The following is a 22,239-nucleotide window of genomic DNA, read 5'->3' as shown; positions in this document are numbered from 1 at the left end:
GGAATATACGAGTATGGTCAACATTGCAATTTGGACTACTCAACAGAGGGGTTAGGACGAGGAAAGATCCAGAAGAAAATCATTAGCACTGATACTGAGTAAGAAAACCAATATCTGTGTCACACTTAAAGTTGTTTTCACGATTGTAAGTTAAGGAGGTAATCCATAACTCAATAACAGATTTTAAAAGAGAACTTTATAAAATTAGAAATGTTATAAAGTGTGAGAAAACAATGTATCTGCAAAAATAGGTTGGAATTATGAGACCAATCGACTACAGAAGATATTTAATTTACATAAAACTGAAACAACTACATGGAACTTAGCATTGCCTAACAAATCGTCATCTATCACGTTGTTGTAATCATGAACTTGCAATTACTATTTCATGCCTACTTTTATCACTTGATTTCTGCAAAATGACTGACTATATTATTATTTCCTAGAGCAAGCAGTATGGCATCTATATTTTGTGTAGCAAAAGACAAAAAATACTGAACTGAGAGTAATAGTATTATAAAATATCTTTCTTCTCCCCTCCCCCTTTTGATCTGGTGGAAATACTGTTAGAAACATAAAAATTAGTAGTATTTATCTGTTAATAAAATGCAACTCTGGTGTAACCAAGAACAGTGGCCAAAGCGACACAGAAAACATGCAGTTTTGATACCTATGAAACATGTGATTCATGGATTAAACTGAACACACAAGTGTAGATGGTGTATTTTCTAAAACAACACTAACTGAAAACTTACTGCTGTTGTCTGTGAAATGATGTGCCAAAAATAAATACTAATTGTAAAGTCAAAAACATGCAACCTTAATATGTGCGTAGTTACACATATTATCCATATGAGATGAATGTAAGAACTTTTAACTTGCATCACTAATACATCGTAACAGAATTCACCAAATTATCCACTTTATCATGAATATTTTATTAAGATATGATAATAACCTAACATCATATAAAATAATCAGCTACTCCAATTCAATATCAAAATTACTTCAGTTCTAACAGCAGAGCGATAAAGTTATAAGAATATATAACAGTAATGCCAAGCTAACAATATCAACCACCTGCAATCATCCAATTACTTCGACCATAATATACTACTGTCCATTACTATCTAAACAACGTATTCTTTTCTTAATAGTTTTTGGTTTCATAAAGCCCCTACTTATCTTCATAATAAGAGAAATTTATTGTCCAATATTCATAATGTGTCTTGCCTAACTGCAAAATACTATTTCCATCCATATTTTCTCTCAAATTAAAATTGATTTTCATTCTTCTTGAACTGGTCCTCAAACATCTCATTCATGTTTCCCAGATGCAATTTTTGTAATTTCATTTCAAATTTCATTCACTTTTACGTGATTAAAAAAATAATTTAAATTGCACAAGCACAAGTACTTAAAAAAAAAGTTCTTCGCACGTTCTTTGTATTGAACTACTCGGCAACTTCAACCTTTAAGAAATAGTAATTTGTCTGTCAAGTAGTCAATAAAGGATTCCTTATTAGAGATTGATGATTTAAACGTGTATACACAATAATACGACCTCTGAAAAGTGAAGCAGAAGGTGAAATATTTGTCCAAGCAGACAGCCACTTAGTCAGGCAGGATATAACGGTCAGGGCAGCCAAGGAAGGGTAATAAGCAGGAGCATGGACCTACCTGTAAACTCGTCTTCCCATTCTAAACCAGGATTTAGATTGTACTCGTCTTCAAACACAATGAAAAAAGAAAGAAAAATCAATACTCAGATTATAAATATGTATGTTACATATAAATTTTCTACCAACATGAATGACTGGGAAAAGTTTGTCAAAATATTCTGCAATATATAACACAGAGCATTATCTGGACATCAATGCAATGTATTAACAGCGTAAAAGACAATGCAAGTAGATGTGAAATATTCCAAGTAGGAAAATATTTCTACTGAGATCATAAATTTCCTAGCTTAATACACAAATAATTCAAAACACTCTTGAATACAAGTCAGAACAAATTATTTCTCATTTACTAAAAACAGTCATTCATTGTTGTTAAACATCGTAACATACACCATTTTTCATTAATCCAATGCAATAATATAGTGCCCAAATTTACGGTGTGCCAGCCATCTATATAGGAAGTGAATGCTCAAACAGTTACAAACCTTCACCAAGCTCATTAAGGCATAAATGCCAACTCATACCCTCATAGGAACATAGTAAGACCTATTATTTATTCAAATCATTATGAAAAACTTTTTCTTATGATGGGTAACTACAATGAATGTAAACTAGAAGTCCACAAGAATAATTTCAGGAAATAAAATTTTACTAAACACGAAAAAATATGAACAATAAGGACTTCAAAGAAGAAACTAAAAAAATATATTTATCATCCGAGTCCCATATCAAAAACGGTTAACATAATATTGTCCTTAACGCAGCTAATGGCTTCAGCAAATAAAAAGTCGGACTGATAAAATATATATCGAAATGTCTTTTATTTCATGTTTTATAATGAAGAGTGTATAATAAATCATAACAATAGTTGGCTATCTAAATTCAAATCTAATAATTTCTTTTCAATTTAACTTACTGCATTAATAACATCCAAATCTTAAAATTTTGCTTTAAGTTCCATTTGTCAGGTTCACTAAGAATATTTTCTTAATGCAAGCTATTATATTATTATACACTGTTTAAATGTAACGTGTAACGGTAGTTCTTTAAAAACAAGCTCTATGGCGTATTGAAAATGTTTTAATTTAACATTTGGTAATCTAAAGGGCTTACGTTAATAGACAACAGAGAATAATTTACGCACTTGGACGAAAAATGTGTAATTTCAGGCAAAAGGAAGATACACTAATTCCCGACCTCAGCAAACAGGTATGATAATGTGGAAACTAATAAGATTCTTTTTGTCACTATCTATACTACTGGTTATCCCCTAATTCCTTCAAGTCCTACAGTATAATACAAAATAAGGTCCCACAATCATGTAACATTTATAAATTTAGTGATATCAACATCAATCATACATACTATGGAAGGCATAAAAAGTTACCTTAAGAGGCAATTTAGGATAACTACACTACTTTTATAAATGGCTGGTAAGATTTTGTCCTATATATTCATGTTCACTTACCTGTAGTAAGTGAAAATGGAGCAATGTCAGTGTTTGAATACCAGTAGTTATATGCCAATCAAATTAATTAATATGTTGTAGTCAAGCTCGATATAGACATAGTTTATATCATAAACATTTTTATACAATGTAATCATATTCACTTGAGTTTTCAAATGCCATACTGATAAACACTATGAAATAAAAACGAATACTTTTAAATAACAACTTCGTGATATTTACTTATGCATACCAAATTATAATTACAAAATGTATGTATTCAGCTTTTATAAAACAACACCTTTTTTTTTTTCAAACCTGAATAGAAGTGAAATTCAGTTGCTTATTGAAAAGCTAATTACGGAACTCGTTAAAAAATAAAGATCTTTATATAATTGCAAAACAATTTGTAACATTACATATTTATTGTTTCGGTTATTATTTTCAGTCCTACATATTTACTTTTAACAACAGGCCACAGATTCTTACATTATTTTTCGATAAATGTTTCAAGTTTTGCTTAGTAAATTATGACAAACTACAAACATCAAACAATTTTCGTGTTATAATAGTTAATAATTGTAAATTTTAATTTTGATATTATATTTCCATCGTATAAAATATAACGTACAAAATATATGACCCAATTATGAAAATACGGATAGGAAAGGGCATAATTTGTGTTCAGATAACAATTAACAATAATAATTTTACTTACATTTATATTTAAAAACAAATTGGCTGTTTTCTCACCATTAAACCAGGCATTACGAACATTACCAGCACTGATAATTTTCTACTGATCACATGCCTCATTACAAGAGGAAGTGCGATCTGCAATCAGCATGCTGCATATTTCTACAATCAAACCATTTGTAGCTTTATTAAAACACATGCTTGTTTTGGAACTTGCATTACTAATCTAATTGTTATAAGGTTAGTAAGACCCGTTTGACGAGGTAGGAACATTTACACCAAGGATTCCCTTTCAAAGCATTCCTTCCAACAGTCAAAGGTAAGGCCACTCCCTTAATTTACGAAACCAGCAAGCATCTACTGAACATGGCTCATTTTCTTTGATTTAGCACCTAATAACTTTCATCTTTACATATTGTGCATAGCACTATAAATATTATGTTTAGTACTAAATGCAAAATAACTTCAAAATGAAAGTGAGGAAAAAGCATACGAAAGAAATGTTGGTGTATACGAGGAATTTATGATCTTGGTCTGAAGATGAGGATTATACAATTTTAAGATTTCTATCATTTGTTGTCATAACCTTTTCCTCTTAATTAACTGTGAAACTAATCAAATATATAAGTGGATTAAAATAAGTCTACAATAGTTTAATGTGTAAAAGTTGTAGTGTTTGAACTGGAAGACCAACAGAGACATCATAGAACATGTATAAGCTACCATGCATTTATTATAATGAAACATAATATACAAATAATGCTCAGAATTATGGAGTGTCACAACTAAAACTTATGAAACTTTAGAATTCCTGTTCAAACGGAGTTAACTGCAAATTAAAAATTCTGTGGAAAAATAAAATCAAGTCAAGAAAATTAAAAGATCCATGATGAAAAGCCTGAAATATTTAATTTATTCCTGCCAAATACTAAAACATTAAGAAGTATCTAATATCAATTTCAACACATCTGTTAATATTAACTTTTTTTCCTTCAAAATATATTAGGATGTTGTTCAGAAAAAAATTGAAATTATGGCATTATACCATATGGCCCAGGAAATGTTCCCAGTGTTTCTGTCAGCCGAAAGTGGCAGGTGCACTCTGCTACTGCCACTGCTTATATTCACAAACTATTTGCCAGATTATGTACCATATATTATATTAATAACATTCGATACTCACCCTCCTCACAGTAGCTGCTGTAAGTGTTGCCCATCTTGTGTGATACACAATTCACAACACATCATTCACAGTACCTGTTTCATTAAACCTATTTACCAAATTTAGTATTTTTTTTCTATTCAGAAATGAGTGGCCATTAAATTTATATCTACAGTTTTTCTTCTGTTCTGGTACACGATTTTTTTTTCTGTATGTATGATCTCAACCAATGCAAAATGCAACACAACATAAGCTAAAAAACTGTACTTATTCATAGCTGACTCACTATATATCCTGGCCACTCAGTTCCATTAAAAAATACTAAATTTAGTGAGTACTTTAATGGAACAGGTTATGAGAATGTAGATTATGTATCACACAAGATGGGCAACACTTTCAGAAACTACTGTAAGGCGGATGAAAGCTGAATGTTATGAAGTATAACATAGTACATAAATTTGAAATCCAGTGAATAACTCTGAGTTCGTGGATGCAAGAAGAAGTGGTAGTTGGGAGGGGGGGGGGGGGACGCTTGTCACTGGTCAGCCAACAGAAACATTGCTGGGACTCACTGTATAAATGACATCTAATAAGAAGAAAAGAAAACAAACATCGTGCAAATTTATCTGCATCATTAGGGAGTCTATAAATACATTTTTTTTTCAACATGACTGATACCCTTTTTAAACAAGTTAGAAGACTATTTTAAGTTTATTCATCATTTGGTTCTGAACACCTAAGAACAGATATGAAGAAAGGTTCTTTAAAATAAATAATTTTGAGTAATAATCTTGTCTGTACTATGTGGAAAATAGCTTCTGGCTAGTGAATTTCAATAATGTCTCAAACCATGCATGTTCATTGCATATCAAATTTCAATCACTGCTCTTGTATTTGTATGTGTGTGCACGCAAGCATGTTTGATATGAAATGCAGATTTTTGTATTCTAAAGTACTTATCTCCTATCACTGAACTATGTGTTCAATATATTAGTTTCAATATAAAAATAGAAACAATTACCTATTCACGAGATTAGAGTTAAATTACCCATGCTAAGAAACCGTTATTTATAAACCATAAAGAATGATGCTCAACAATTAATATTTATTTCATTAGCAATCTGTTCTTATGCTACGTAGCCTACTTCTCCATGTATAATAACTCTTTTACAAAGAGACGTTTAGACAGTCATTCTAAAAGCAATAGTAAGTCCTGATAAAGACGTAAAAAGCATTAAGATAATTTGTTTTTGTTGTGACAGCACTGTTAGTATAATAAAATTAATTACACAGTTACTTATTGCCTGAATTTATGTTTTACATATAAGTAACAGCTACATTTTAAAAGAAATAAAACGTGATAGAGGGAATTCAGCATAAGAAAATAGCAGTAGAGCATGAATTGTTACTCCTAAATTTGTTAATTAAGAAAGTTGTATGTGAAAACCTTTTCAGTTTTACAATAAAACTAATCAACAAATCAGATATACAAGGTAGCAATAATATATTGTCTAAATATCTATGCTGACAAAAGTATTAACTCTCAGTTGGAGTAAGATCATTCTCATGAGAAATCCGTAAGTAAATCACTATTACTTTCAAAGCTTACAAACAAACTTGGCCAAATATTTCCTATACACTTATCTATAGCTATAGTTTCGCTGTATTACTAAATCTAGAACATGAAAGATTTTAACTTTCAAATTCAATACACTAACTTTTAATAAGAAGTGCATGTTACATTTCCAACCTTTTATTTTTACTAATTATACTGTGGCATTGCAATAGTTTCACAAAAAAGTCATGTATTACAGCTACATGCAAGGATCCAGAGACAATATGTATGTAGCTTCTACTATTTAAATAATCTGTATAAAAATACGAAATAACAGAAGAATCTGAGCAATCAAATATGCAATACATATAAAAAGCAATTATGCTGCGTATGACAAAATAAATTTGTGAACAATTGCTGAACCAGAAAAAATGGACAGTGATTACCCAGAGCAATTAACAACAGAGTACAGACACTTCTGATTTCAGTGACGTGTTTTTAACTAGTAATATTAAACATTTTATTTAGGCGTAGTAATACATTACATATTTATAAACAATCAATAAGATAATAGACCAAGTGAATGAGAAATCAATTCATGTAATTTCTTTTAACCTCCTCTTCAAATTAATTTAGGGTTCATTTTGTAATACTATGTCAAGTGTAAATATTAATAATGCAATGTGTTCAGACTATGAATTGATTAAAGTTTATTTCATAACGCCAGTTTGACAACTATTTTAACGTTAAGGGAATATCAGTCTATATTATGTTCTTCAGGTCACGATAAATTTAAAAAAATCTTTTCATACAAGAATGGCATTTGAATCTGTAACAAGTATTTGAGAATAAACACTACAAATTAATCATTCTTCGTTATTATTTAATATAAATAGCATACCAGTTTTAAATGCAATTATATTCTGTTTGGATATTAAAAATTAAGACAGATATACTTCATATTACTGATAACTTACAGACTCAAGAAACTATCATGAAATATCAGTTAATAATAATGAAGAAGTTTTCTTTATCAAAAATAAAAGTGATGAGAGAATAGTATTTCATCATATTTGTTGCTGATTCATTTTTTACATCAATAAACAGAATCGAATATTTCATAAAATTATAAATGTATATTAATTAAAAACATTGCTCCGACATTTCTCCACAATTTACAACAAATTGTATGTTCATCTTGGAAGCACAACGTAAATAATAATTGATCATGGTGGCGATGTTGATGGTGATGATGATAATAATAATAACAATAATAATAATAATAATAAAAAAGAACATTAAAGTATAAGTGCTCTACAAATGATGTGCCTCCAATATACAACTAAATCCCAACTCTCAAGAAATAAAAATGCATGCATTATATAAAGAAAGGTAATCCCACATAATATTAACTCCATTTGAAGCTTATGACGTCATTTCTACAAGAACTGCAATGGACACTTGTAGGATGGATGATACTTGCGTTCAATTACCACATAATGTGAGTTTGTCCTGTATTCTCATTCATAAGAATATAAGGTTCAAGAATAGGACAGGGCTGAATGCAACAGAACACACAACTAGCAGGAATCAAATGAAACATAAAGAAAGAAATACAAAAATAATTGACTTCAGGTGGATAGCTCTGCTAATAAATTATAATGAATTTCATAATAACAATAATAATAAAACTAGCATAGGATGCCAGGTATTCCTAAACTAGACTATGTACATATAAAAATGTTATAATCCTGAGCTCCTTATAGCACTCATTGTAAATATTTGGCATTCATCAATATTAACGTATTAATTTCAGAATTCCAGTCAGGCCTAGTTAGTTTCCAATGACAGAATCTTGACTTAACATTTTCCTTCGTGCTCCCTAGTATAGGCCTACTTGATTCTATACTGAGATGTGCGCCTGTTTTTAAGAATGTACCACGTGGAGGTGATCCAGTAGTAATGTGATAATGTGATTAAAATTTGTAGATAATTTTCCTACTATTACAAATTCAAATAACCACTTAAAACGAAGACTGAGATATAAGACAACCACTTCTTACAGAATGATTTTAACTCACAATGAGCTTAATAAATTGTACTTTTTATAGCGTTCAATTTATTAGTGTCATGTTCCAGCAGAGTATGCCTAAGAAGCCAAATAAATGATACATGAACATTCACTAGACTTAATTACACATTTTGTGAATTAAATATGCACAGACCCAGAAAGAAAATTAGGACAACCTGAATTATCCAAGTTCCAGTTATATACTTACTTACATGCTTACTGATCATGCGCAGTATATTGTAACTAGAACTTGGAAAATTCAGTTGGCCCAAATTTTCTTTCTGAGTCTGTAAATATTTTTAAAACGTTTGTTACGATATGATACATAAAGATATATGCAGATCATCAGATTCTCAGCATGAAATTCTTCACAAAAAGACAACTGAAGCAATAACATGTAAGTTTTGAATTTAAGAATGAAGAGAGAAGTGAGAAAGGAAAGTCTGCATTAACTCTGGCATCCCATGTAGTAATAAGAATAATAATTATACCAGTAATAAATGGTAACAATAAAATAACAAGGACTTAACCAACAGAAATCATAACTTACCGTAATAGTCGAACGCGTGAGCTGGAGTTGGGGGATCATGGGGACAGAGAAAAAAACAAACAAATCAGCAACTGTGCTTATGAGAAAGAAACTGATGTCACTGTGATAGCCAGTACAACCAACCCCAGAACTAATAGCAACTGTTTAACACTGACAAATACTACAAGTTCAACAGTTACAAAACAAGATTTTTTTTCTAAGTACCACATAAAAGACTCCAAAACAGTATATACTAACACAATTAATTACGAATTTCTGGATACTACCAAAATGAATTATGAATTTTACTTTTACAGCAAATGTCATTTAAAATTACAACTGTTGCCGAAAGAAGTTGCTCTACAGCAACATACAGAAAAATACAGATTTTGTATTAAAAATTGATTCAATTTGCATTTTATAATTGTGAATCACTTATATTCGTCTTTGCACAGCTGATTAAAATTAAAACATGTATCTGAACTTATTCTATCAGTTGAATATATTTATGAATTCACACAATGAAGTGTTCATTCATTATTTTGATATTTAAGTCATCACTCACGTACTGTATCTACAAATAAAATGTATTACGAGAAAAAAAATTATAATTATATAACTGCTGAACTTCTTCCAATATCTTGCAAATTCAAAGCTTTGCTTATTACTGAAATTAAACTGCATGAAAATATCACAGAACTTTTATTTCCTTTATAAAAACATCACTTATGTACGTAATTCAGAACTATGATAATGCTGTTGTAAATTAAGATCAATGTACTTAAATCGAGGCACCTTCAATTTTAAGTATGTTTTAGTGGATTTATTTAGTGTATGAAATACTAAATATCTGATTTTTTGAATGGTATTTCACAACAGACTACCTGTACAGAGGACTATCAGCTGGAGCCCACTCAAAATATAGTACCAAATAAGAGCACAAGAAACTAATATTATAAATGAGTGCATTATCATTAAAAGATATGGGGATGAAAGAAAAACCATACATACTCTGTCCTCAAGACAATTAGTTTTATAAATTCACTGAATATATAAGGAGCTAATATGTAACTGGTGGGTTCTGGCTGGTTAAGTCCTCTCTACACCTAACAATGTCCATATAAACATTGGTCTACAACCTTTATTATTTCATATAAATGAACACAGTCATAAGTGAAAGTTGTGAAGAAAATTAAAATACTGCATGTTACAAATTTAAGACAGGAAAGTGATACTTCTTTTGATAATCTTACATGAATTCCAAACCAATGCATTATGATACAACACAATAAATAGAAAACAACTTTCAAGGCATGCAAACGAATGAATCAATATCTAAAGCATTAAAAAATATTTCCCAAAAAGAAACACAAAATATATATTACATGTCATAGAAGCCTGTATAGTATTTAAAACAAAATCAGACTAATAAGTCAATATGGGTTTTGAATCATGTAGGCCTATGGAGCGTTTCTTTGAACTCATATAACTCTTCCCCTATTTTCAAACTATACAAAGGGGTCTCAATAATCAAGATTCCATAGATTATTACGACTATCATGTTTCCTTATAAAAACTTGTAGATAATTCTTAAATTTATTACGAGGACTAAATTATTAACCATGGCATGAGAAAGCCATTTATGGGAATCAGATTATACTGTAGGCCTACTCCTTTTTTAGTATTCTGATGAGGGCATGAGTGTAAAAGGTGAATGTCAAATCAATCTGTAATGAAATCTCAAGGGATTTTTTTTGTTACCAATGGCAAGTACTTCACTTATGTTATTCACGGGAAATGAATTTATACTTTGCAATTAAAATCACAATTTAACTTGCATATATTCCACTGCAGAAAGTCAGAAATCCAGAACAAGATCACAATGAATTGTTTGTTTGAAACTAATGTTGAGTTCATAGTGTTTATCAGGGCATGTTGTAGTTCCTTTCATTAAATATGAACCTCACTTCCAATTTGCAGTATACTCACATACTTCACATGGTTAGTATGCCCGTAATTGAAACTAATGGCTATTACCTAGCTCCTCTAGAATCAAAGATAACATTATTTTTTACATGCTACCTTTAACGGAATTTTCTAAAGTTTGAATTTAACAACCATAGTCTCAGAAACTTTCAGTTCCAGAATGGAATTATAGTAAGGTCTCTGAAAGACTTAATTTTTCCACTCTATTTTGCTTCGCCATTTTAGTTTAAAAACAGCAACTTTCTATTTCTGTAAACAGATTCTATCTATCTTACTGCATCTAAAAAATAATAAAAATTGAAATTTTTGTCATGTTCAGTTGACACAAACCAAAAACAATCAATTCTATAAATTATTGCTTTTTGTACACGTGGACATAAAATTAATAACAGAAAATGATTTATTATTAGTAATAAAAGTGCACGTTTTAATTATCCCACATCTTTCTTCAATACAATGTCAAGAGTTTCTGCTCTAATGAGCATAATTATATTGAATGTTATCTGTTAAAGTTTATGGCATAGTTCATATATAGAGAAAAAAAAATTAATTGAAGGTGTTCTTCAACATCATTCTAAAAAGCAGAACACGACAAAAGTGTTCTTGACGTTTCAACTTAAAAACGAAACAATTATGCTAACTTATCATGTCCACATATCCAGATATTCTCTTGTTATTTGCTGAAGTTTACAGCCGATTCGTTTTAAAAACTACTTAAAAGAAAGTTACATTAATTCTTGTTATAAATTTGATGGCTTTGTAATGAACAAGAAACAACGGCGGCAGTAATACATGTTGGATTTTACATAGTCATCATGAAGATGAAAACCTGTGTCAGAGAATTTAAGTTTATATCCTCTAACAAGATTACTAATACATGCATGCTATAAATTTTTATTTCATACATGAGTAACAAAAGTTATAAAAATACTAGAAGTACAATTACCACTGTATTCAATCGTATTTGAAGTTTAATTTTTATAAGGAAGGGAAGTGTGCAATAAACACAAAAGTGAGCTTTAGAAAGGAATTAAATGCATAACAAAAAACCAAATAGGTTAAAATATAATACAATATAATTTGTAAAAATTCCAATGCTCTGCAAGTGTGATTTGATCCATCAATGTTAATTTCCCACTATTTATTTTCTTTAATTTATCTAGAAATACAATGAAATCTTCCACATTTTCAAATTCACTAATCATACAGAATTTCTGCTGATCATATGTTTTTATCTTCAACTACAAGGCACAAAAATTAATGTTTCAAGGTTCACTTCGAACACTAAAAAAAGTTCCTAGAAAGAAGAAAAGAGCAGAAGTCTACAACATAAAACTGAGGGAGCACTGCTACGTTAGAAGCATTATTTCCTGAGGAATGGCATTTCCAGCAGGAGACAAAATACAGTCTTTAAGTTAAAAATCCATGTTGTCGAAATTCAAGATTAAATTACTTCAACAAAAATTTGTATACTAAATAAACTTAAAAAAAATAGTTTAAAACTGAATACTACAGATTTAGTTCTAATTATTTTTCTTTATTATGCTGAAGAACTAGTTTATAAGGCAAAAATATCATGTTATGTAAAAGCTAATTTCAAAAGCATTATTAAGATCAGTCAGGGCTAGTGCGTGATGTAGCAGTTTAAAGTAGAGACGCAACATCATATGTAACTTATATATCATGTTGCTTCTTTTGTGGGGAAAGGACAGGCAAAGTAAAGTTAATTAACCATGTAGATAACATTTCTCTTTGAATTTATGGGCTAACAATAAGATGAGGAAGTGACTACTTATTCATGAGATCTACTATTATTTGATCTGTGAGCTTATCTTAACAATATCCATTATTAGATATAACATAGCAGGTATAAAAAATGACACACATACACAAATAAACTGTTATAAAGAAATAACAATTTGGCAATTTATACATCCAAAGTAACATATACTGTACCACATTATGTAAGGGTACAAAGAGTCACACCTCTCAGTGATATCATCGATAAAAAGATAAGACATTAAAACAATCCATTTATTATCTTGGCATACCAGAAATAGCGAACAATGTTGAATTGTTACAAACAATTTTCAAGAAAGGAACAGACTAATGTAGGCTACTGCAAAACTGACTCTGGAAACAATCAATACAACATTTCCACAAGAATGGATCAGTATTTACACTGATGAATCACTACTCAATAAAGAATCTAACACAGAAGCAAGAATTTATAGTAAATATTCTCATCTTACATCAGCAACACACTTTGAAGAAGAACTAGAAGCCATGAACATGTCGTGAAACAACTTTGTACTCATATAAAATCTTTCAATAAGACACTGTTATTATATGATTTGAAAGCAATCGGAGCAATAGCGAAACCTTCACAATACTAGAGAATAAATTAAATATTTAAATTTATGTAACACCTACAAAATCTAAGAAACATAATTTTCTTCCAATGGATTCCATCCCATTGTGGAACAACTGGGAAACAACATGCTCACTTTCTAATCAGCTCTGCAGTAACATCTGCAGAAATATTTTTAAGAAGAGCATCCAAATACACTACTGTCTGTAGAAAATGCAACACCATGAAGGAATGTAGATAGGCATGTGAAAATTATACCAAATATAATGAAGGGTATCACAAGCAAGTGATTAGAATTTCAAAATGATCCCTGAACCCAGCAGTGCCCTCTGAACTGTCGTGGTAGGCACATAAATAGAGGGCTGGAGCCAGACGAGCAGTGTATTAGAGTCAACAGGCAGTAAACCTTTCTCTAAAAGTCTCTATGCCTCGTCATGCTAAAAGGATGCCGTGTAAACAAACAACAGACTTTGAATGGAGACGAATGACTGGCCTGCGTGAAGATGGATTTTCGTATCGCGATATTGCTGCTCACGTGAGACATGAAGCCACTACAGTGATGCGAGTGTGGAAGCAGTGGACCAAAGAGAATCGTACACGTCGAAAATCCGGCAGTGGATCACGATCTGTGATGATACCATGGGATGACAGACATCTCGTCCACATGGTAGTGACAGATCATTCAGTTTCATCACAAGTGTTAGTACAACGGTGGTGCATTGTAACAGGTGTAGCATTGTCTGCTTCCACTGTTCGACAATGTCTGCTTCCCACAGGGCTGGTTGCATGCGCTCCATTGCGGCAGATTCCTTTGACCATAGTTCATCAATGTCTCAGGCTACAATGGGCTCATGAACACACACAGTTGCGTGCAGATTGGCAACACGTGGTGTTTTCGGACAAATACCGTTTCAACTTGGACTACAATGATGCTCGTATACGCATTAGACGGTATCGTGGTCAGCGGTATCATCCAGACTACATTGTCCAGTGACTTACTGGCCAAATACCAGGTGTGATAATGTAGGGTGGCATTGGATATCATTCACGATCTCAGCTGTTATGTATTGAGGGTAAACTCAACAGCAACCAGTACATCAAAGACATTGTAAAAGTAGAAGTCATATCCTTCCTTCAGGGCACTCCTGACGCTATATTCCATCAAGACAATGCCTGACCACATGTTGCCAGGAATGTTGTTGTTTTCTAATGCCAGGCGTTTGACAATAAAGTCATTTGACCTCTTGCACTCCAATATTTTTCAAAGATATTATCATGACCAGCCACTGAAGCACAGATTTTGAGGTGTTCTGAATCCATTTCTTGGTTTGAGTTGCACAATGGACAGTTAGGGGACTGATATATTCCAATTCTATGCAGGTGTTTGGCCAAACAATCATGGCCTGTTGCCAATCTAAATGCAGCTACAGACGATTTTCGTGGTAAATCGGGAATTAACTGTGGATTTTAATGCAGAGAGTTCCATTTTTTCCCTTGGGAATGAGTTATCAAATTTTGTTTGTTGAAGTCTAAGTATGTAGATTTAATAAATCTCTTCACAGAGTAATACATAGATTTAGTAACAGGTCTGTAAGTAGCAGTGATGCCCTTCTTTGCTAAAGCATCTGCATTCTCGTTTCCCAGGATTCCACAATGGGATGGTATCCATTGGAATACAATTCTTTTATTGAGTGATATTAATTGAGAGAGCATTTTAGTTATTTCTGCTGTTTGAGATGAAGGTGTGTGTTTAGAGACGATTGATAGAATAGCTGCTTTGGAGTCTGACAATATAACTGCATTCCTAAATTTATTGATGTGGCATAGAAGATTCCTGAGACATTCACTTATTGCAATGATTTCACCATCAAGACTTGTTGTTCCATATCCAAGTGATCTATAAAGTGAGAAGAGACAGCATGTAACACCTGCACTGGCACCGGCACCTTGTTCTCTGGAGATCAAGGATCCATCGGTGTATAAATGAAGCCAGTTTTGTGGAGGGTACCTAATATTAATTGTCTCTAAAGACAATTGTTTCAGTATTTCAGTGTTTACTTCTGATTTCAGTATTTCTACTGTTAAATTTAGATTATATTCTATATTTAATAGAGTTAAAGGGTTTGGTTTAATTTGTAAGTTTTCTTTTAAATTCGGGATACTGATTTTCTGTTTTAATTCTTCAACAATGGATATGAAACTTTTTTGAGTTTTCAATCTACAGAGAGGACTGTATGAATGCCAATTGTTTCCTGGTAATCTGATAAGTTTTTCATATTGAATCAGTGCTTTTTCTTCTATTGTCAGTTGCCAGGAATGTTCAAGCTCTCTTCAATGCACAGAACATTCAACGTCTTCAGTGGCCTTCCAGTTCGCCAGAAATGTCCCTATTGAGCATGTATTGAATATGGTTGGTCGACAAGTAGTCCGTCAACAACCTCCACCAGCAAACTACAATGAACTGTGGGCACATATACAAGCAGCCTGGCAGGCCATTTTCCAGGAAGAGATCCAAAGCCTCTTTGATTCAATGCCACGGCTTAGAGCAGCTCTGAGTGCAGCTCATGGAGGTTTCACAAAATACTGATGTTGTGTTGTTTTCTAATGCCAGGCATTTGACAATAAAGTCATTTGACTTCTTGCACTCCAATATTTTTCAAAGATATTATCATGGTCAGCCACTGAAGCAAAGCGCGGAGGCCACAGGTTTTTGCTGACAAGCCTGTTTTCAAGAAACACTTCGCTGATACAGGCCATACCGTCAGGGTCTCCACTGTCGGACGCTTATTCTTCTTCTCATTCACAACGGATCCTGTAGTGCTCCATTTCTTATACAGATCTTGAATTGTACTGATTATGGGTATCTTGACAGGATATTTCACCTCAAACATTTTTTAGTCTCCTTAATGGAGTCTGTCTTTATGTAAAATTCCACAATATCAATTTGATGTTCAACTGAAAACTGCACCATTTTTCTCACATCATTTCAACTATATTCACGACAATTACTGTTACACTCAAATACTGTTAAAATTCAACTGTCAAACACTAACAGTACGTAAACAGAGTGCAGTGTAGTCGAATATGAACGGAGTGAGACCAACATCTATTTATGAACGGAGTGCAGTAACCAGGCGCAGTGAGGCATACATGTTTTAATTGGGACACTCAGTAGTTAATACGAAGAAATGAAATCTATAAAATCTATAACCAATATTCCTCACCCTACAGTGGCACATATATTTATTTACATTGTTAGTGTTGTATTATCTTCACAACAAACAAGCGAATTTTCTATATTCAGAAGAATTAACACCAACTCTCGTCCTACTAAAATCACAGTTTCATTCCACTGATACTAAAGAGATTATTCTACACGAACAAAATGCTAATGGAGGACATTATGCTACCTTCCTTAGAAGAAACGTGAAGAATGTACAAAGGAAAAAAGGCCAAATATTTCTTTCGAGAATGTAAAGCCACAAACAGCTGGAACAGCTAACGGAAAAGACATAAAACCTTCTGAAAATGCACCTTAGAATTCGAATCTTGCTCTTGCGATTTTTGGACACTTCTAAGCATGAATTTCGTAAGTGGATAAAGCATTGTAATTAAGTGCAACCTTTTCCAAAGAACCTATTATAAAAAAAAGAAGGTCATCAAGTTGATACAAATCTTTAATTCTTAAGAACAGTTCTAGTATATGACCTAGAACCGACACTAATAAGAAAAACACTGTCAGTAAGATAATATACTATTTTTGCAAACATTCTTTCACAACAATCAGATAATCTGTTCTACCAATCAGAATTTAAAAAGGATGAAATAATCTCAATTTATGAATCTAAACATTTCATATTCTATTTCAAAATATGTGTAGTATACTTCCCAGTCTGAGATCGAAATTTTTATAAACATTAAATCTCTAGTACGAAAAAACATACTGCACAAAAAAGCAAAACAACTAACACGCATTACAGAATGAAACAGTAATGACATACTAGAATCTAACTACTATATTATGAGTAAAGAACTGAATATGGTGCATATCCTCTGTTACTCATGAACAGAGCACCTGCAAGATAGGTAAGTTCATTTGTTTAAACCCTCCCTCCCCAAGTACTTTGGATTCTCCTTATATTGGCAATATACCACTACTCCATTACTGCCATATCACTAATATGTCGACTCCTAACAGATTATTTACCGGTAGTTTAAAAAGGGTCAGTTATAAAAAATTACATATAATTAATATGACAAATTTGGTAAATGCACTTCATATATTATGCTCCTGCTTAACTAACATGAACACTGAGTTGAAAATAGGGGAAGACAAAGTATATGAAAACAGGGGAAAGGCAACTACAAAGACAAGAGTAGTCAAATTTACAACACGTTCTCAAATACAATGTAACATGTAATATTCAGAAAATTAAAAATTACAAAACGAAATGTAAGCTTTAACCACATTTTTGCCAATAAGTGCATTTTCATCACATGTTTTCTCAAATGTGTTCTGTATTAAAAGTAAAGTCGAATTAAAAAAAAAAAATTAAAAGAATGGTGTGCATGTAATTCAAACATAGAAAAAGTAATATTAAACAAAACAACGACAGGGTGGTGGAAAGATAGATAAACGAAGTTATAAATGCTACTTTTCCATTTGTGGTACAGACCTTTGCGTGGCCTCCACCAATCTTCGAAGTAGCCTTTGAGAGGGGAAGAAGATGAAGATGATCCTTGTTATAGGGAGAGCAAGCACAATGACACAAAAACCAGGGGATATAAAATAAGCCCTGGCAATTAACATAAGGGAGGATATGACCCTCACCAAGTAAAGAGCTAATGCATCACAGTGGTTTCCAACTAGTATCAACATTATTTTTACTAAAATCTCAATGCAAGAAAATGCCAAATTTTACTAAAATCTCAATGTATGGAAATCCCAAGTTTAAGTTTATTTATCAACGTGAAAAATTTGTTTTGACATTAACGAGCGAATGTTTCTCCTCAAATATTAATTAACAATACTGTCAAGACAGAACAGTTGTAATTTTCATTGAATCCAAAACAATTCATATTGTTGTGATGCTCAATGGTCTTCACCATCTTCATAAAAGTATAAATACTGCAAGTTTGTGATATGAAAGTCGTAAGTTACCCACAATTTGAAGAAGAGTATCCAAATATTTACACACACTCTAAACAAAACATTTCTGAAAACTGAATTTTGATGCAATTAGAATAAATGACGAAAAAAAAAAAACTTTCCAACATACTGTGCTAAAACAAAAGATAGCAAATTTAATTTCTTTCCCCTACGATATATTTTATACATATTGCAGATAAAATAGACTCCACTTTTCTGAAATTAAATATAAAGTCTATTTGTCCAGAAAAAAAAGATAACCAATTCTGACGCAAAACCCACGAAATGAAGGCACTTTAAGTGACTGATTCTATCCTCTCAATGTCCTATCAGTATACCCAAAGTCTAGGAATATCTCGTATAAATTAATGAAATTCAAGAGGTATCTAATTACATGAAAGTATCTGAGTCAAATTTATAATTACAGATATTTTACTAGGTATTTTTACTTTCCATTTAAAGCTCAAGATTAAAGAAGAGCTTTAGAAATCACGTCATGATACAGTTTCTTTACTTTTCTAATCTTCTATGAATATGTCATCAAATAATAAATAACAATACAACATAGGTTTGGCAATTGTGCAGCCGTGCAAATTATACTGTATAGAAAAAGTAAGAATAACGATAAAATAACAATTCATACTAACAACACACAAAATTTATAAGTCAATTTTGTTACATGGACAAATGTAAGAAATCACTTCCAAAATTTCCTAATTTATGTCAATGATGTTTGACAGAGTTGAAAACCACAGAGATGTTATAATACCCAACCTCATGTAATAATATTCAACAAACTGAAATAAATAAACTCCAACTAAGGCTCAAGATTTAATGTAAATGAGTATCTCATTACAGAAACACAGTATTGCACAAAATGAATAAACTATTCACAAAAGATAACAAAACATTCTCTGTCATTTTATTCAGAAAATAGGCAGACCACACTACACTGCTCTTAATGTATTGCACGTATTGTCTAATATTGATGGCATATTGAAATCTTGAGCCTTGGTGCAGAAATTTCTGGCCCCAATTATGTTAGTACAACACACGCAGCTATTTATTATTCCAACATTTGAATATTAAAACCAAAGCAAACAAATAATCTACATATATGTGTATTTCATAACCACCTAAGCATAAATATGTTTGATTTAAAATGACCTTAACCCCATACTCCAGAAAGGATGCAAGAATCTAAAACCACAATGAAGATTATTTTAATTAGTCTGCAAAATTCTGAACTATAACATTACAATATCTTCGTCAGCATAGTCCAATCTGGACAACTGAATTATAAACTAAACTGTTAACTACAGAAAATACGCGAATATTTTTCTTTAACAAACAGAAAAGGTATCAGACACCTCTGACACAAAAAGAATGTAGTTATAGATACATCATTTAAGAAATAATGGGATTACACAGAGTTGCTATTTTTAAATGACAGTATATCCAGTCTTCTTTATAAAAGTATCAGTACAAAAAATTTCCCCACATACTTTTAAATAAAACAATCAATCTCATTAATTATTTTCCACTTACTGCACGCTACAATAATCATAATAAGACAACCTCATCTGAATCTCGGCACATTGTTCTTACTGTGACGTCTCAAAAACATATGAAATCCTAACTTATAAAATTTTTTAACAAAATTTAGAAAACTCCACCATTTACAGTTCAGAAGCAAACTTCTGAAGTAAATCAATCCAGACTATGAACTTTCTAAGAAATTTCCAAGGGATTATAATAGAATTTTGTACATTAACTTTGATTGAGAATAATATCTTAAACATGAAGTAATTTCTCACAGTTCTGTAAAATAAAAATAAATGCAAAACATTGACTAAATGACTTTACTTGCAGTAAATAAGCAATTTTTAATACACTAATTTGATAGTTAAAACAATTATTTACACAAAGCATTAAGAACAGTCTTACAATACTAATTATTCAGGTAATTTGAAAGAAAACTTTTATTTTAAAAATGACATGTGCATTACATTCTTATGCAACCAAATTTAATAGCATTTACCATAATTCGCGTTAGAAAATTACTATTTCTGTATTAAATATGTTTTGTATTGAGGACTTAACGCAAAGTCGTATTTTTTAACAGTGAGGAACAAATCATAAATGAGATTACACTGTTTAGGAGAATATATAGCCAGCCATGTATGGTAATATAGTGATATTAAATTTACAAAGAGAAGAAAATAAATCACTGAATTACTCTTTAATAAACATAGTAATTAGTTCACTTAAGTTCCACATTTTTCATGCAATGAATACTATAGCTGAATTTCTTCTTTGATAAGTGTCTGAAGGAATAATATCTAAAGGGAAAATTCACTCTTAATCAATAATCTAAGGAATTCATTTGCCTTCTTTAATTCGTGTAAATTTTTACACAGTTCAATAACGAATATTTTTAAAACGCTGCTTTTAATTATTACATAGTTGCAGGTATATTATTACCATCAATATTCTATGACACCTAAGCCAGTCTATCCAGCAAAGTCACTACAGCAATTTCTACAGCACATTTCTCGGCTTATGAGGAAGAAGATGGCATGAAGTAATTTATATATGAATTCTGGAAACAACTCTCGATATTTAAAAAAAGGGAGGGGGATTTATTTATAATTATCCTTCAGCATAGTAATTTATGCATGCAATTTTAATTTCAGTCCAAACAAGAAAGTAGAAGATCATTAAGGTTTGCAGATGTCTGTAGGATTCTTCTGAGTTGGTGAAGAGAAATATTTATGACTGGCATACATTTACAAAAATTGTTTTAAACACAAAGGTCAGTTTTACCTTCTATTTAAACAATAAATGGATTTAAGCATTACTACAAAGATAAAACTCCCAATCTTGCAAACATCCTTGTTGAATCATCTGAAGGTGCATTAAATTTGGTAGCACTACCGGTTGTTAAAAATGAAATAAAGAAAACTATTACACTTCAAGTTTTCCAAGCTCAGGCATTCAAGATAGTTTAAATCATATACAGGTATGAAAATAAACAGTTCAAGAATTCCAGATCCTTATTCTTAGAGATGCATGTTAAAGATTTAGAAAGATAAACACACTAACAATGCTGCCACTGTACTCTTGAAGCTCAGTGAGAATGGTGAAACGTGTTAAGTTAAAAGCAAACCTGCCACCACACTTGGATTCATAAAATTCAATGATAATTATTAAAGCAATGCAGAAGCAGGGAGAGCAAATGGCAGCAAATAAGGGAACCAAGCTGTGCCTATTCTCTAAATGAGCAACAAAGCCAAGGTGTAAAATGAATCTACACTTGACAATAACAAAATGAATTCCAAATCATGGAATCAAATACGACAATGTGCAATGTGGAATCACTCTTTAAGACGAGAACGAGAGAAGCACTTACCAGGACAAGATATGAGAAGTTATTACCAATTAACCTAAGTTTCATTTTAGTTTGGGATGAAGTTTTTACATGCTCATGTTTTTTATTTGTATGATGTTTATATGTTAATTTCTTATATTTACATAATGTTACTTTAAGAATTTCTTATGTTTTGTTACACAATTATTTGATGTCCATGT

General features: G+C 31.5%; 1 protein-coding gene across 17 annotated transcripts in view; it reads right to left on the bottom strand.

Annotated features, from left to right (window-relative positions):
- sw (short wing) overlaps positions 1–22,239 on the bottom strand; it is a 62,045-nt gene that overhangs the window by 26,829 nt on the left and 12,977 nt on the right. For 3 of the 17 annotated variants that reach the window (XM_069818819.1, XM_069818815.1, XM_069818817.1), the window contains 3 exons: positions 18,176–18,238; positions 9,164–9,184; positions 1,681–1,728 (listed from right to left, as the gene is read on the bottom strand). The exons of 1 other annotated variant lie outside the window; for it this stretch is intronic. In XM_069818819.1, coding sequence (XP_069674920.1) covers positions 1,681–1,728; positions 9,164–9,184; positions 18,176–18,238 — 132 coding nt within the window. The remainder of the gene's footprint in view (positions 1–1,680; positions 1,729–9,163; positions 9,185–18,175; positions 18,239–22,239) is intronic. 13 more of the 17 variants (XM_069818818.1, XM_069818823.1, XM_069818816.1 and 10 more) reach the window with 8 other exon arrangements.

Source organism: Periplaneta americana, chromosome 2 (genome assembly GCF_040183065.1).
Source record: "Periplaneta americana isolate PAMFEO1 chromosome 2, P.americana_PAMFEO1_priV1, whole genome shotgun sequence".
NCBI lineage: Eukaryota > Metazoa > Arthropoda > Insecta > Blattodea > Blattidae > Periplaneta > Periplaneta americana.
This window is presented reverse-complemented; position numbering and strand designations above follow the sequence as displayed.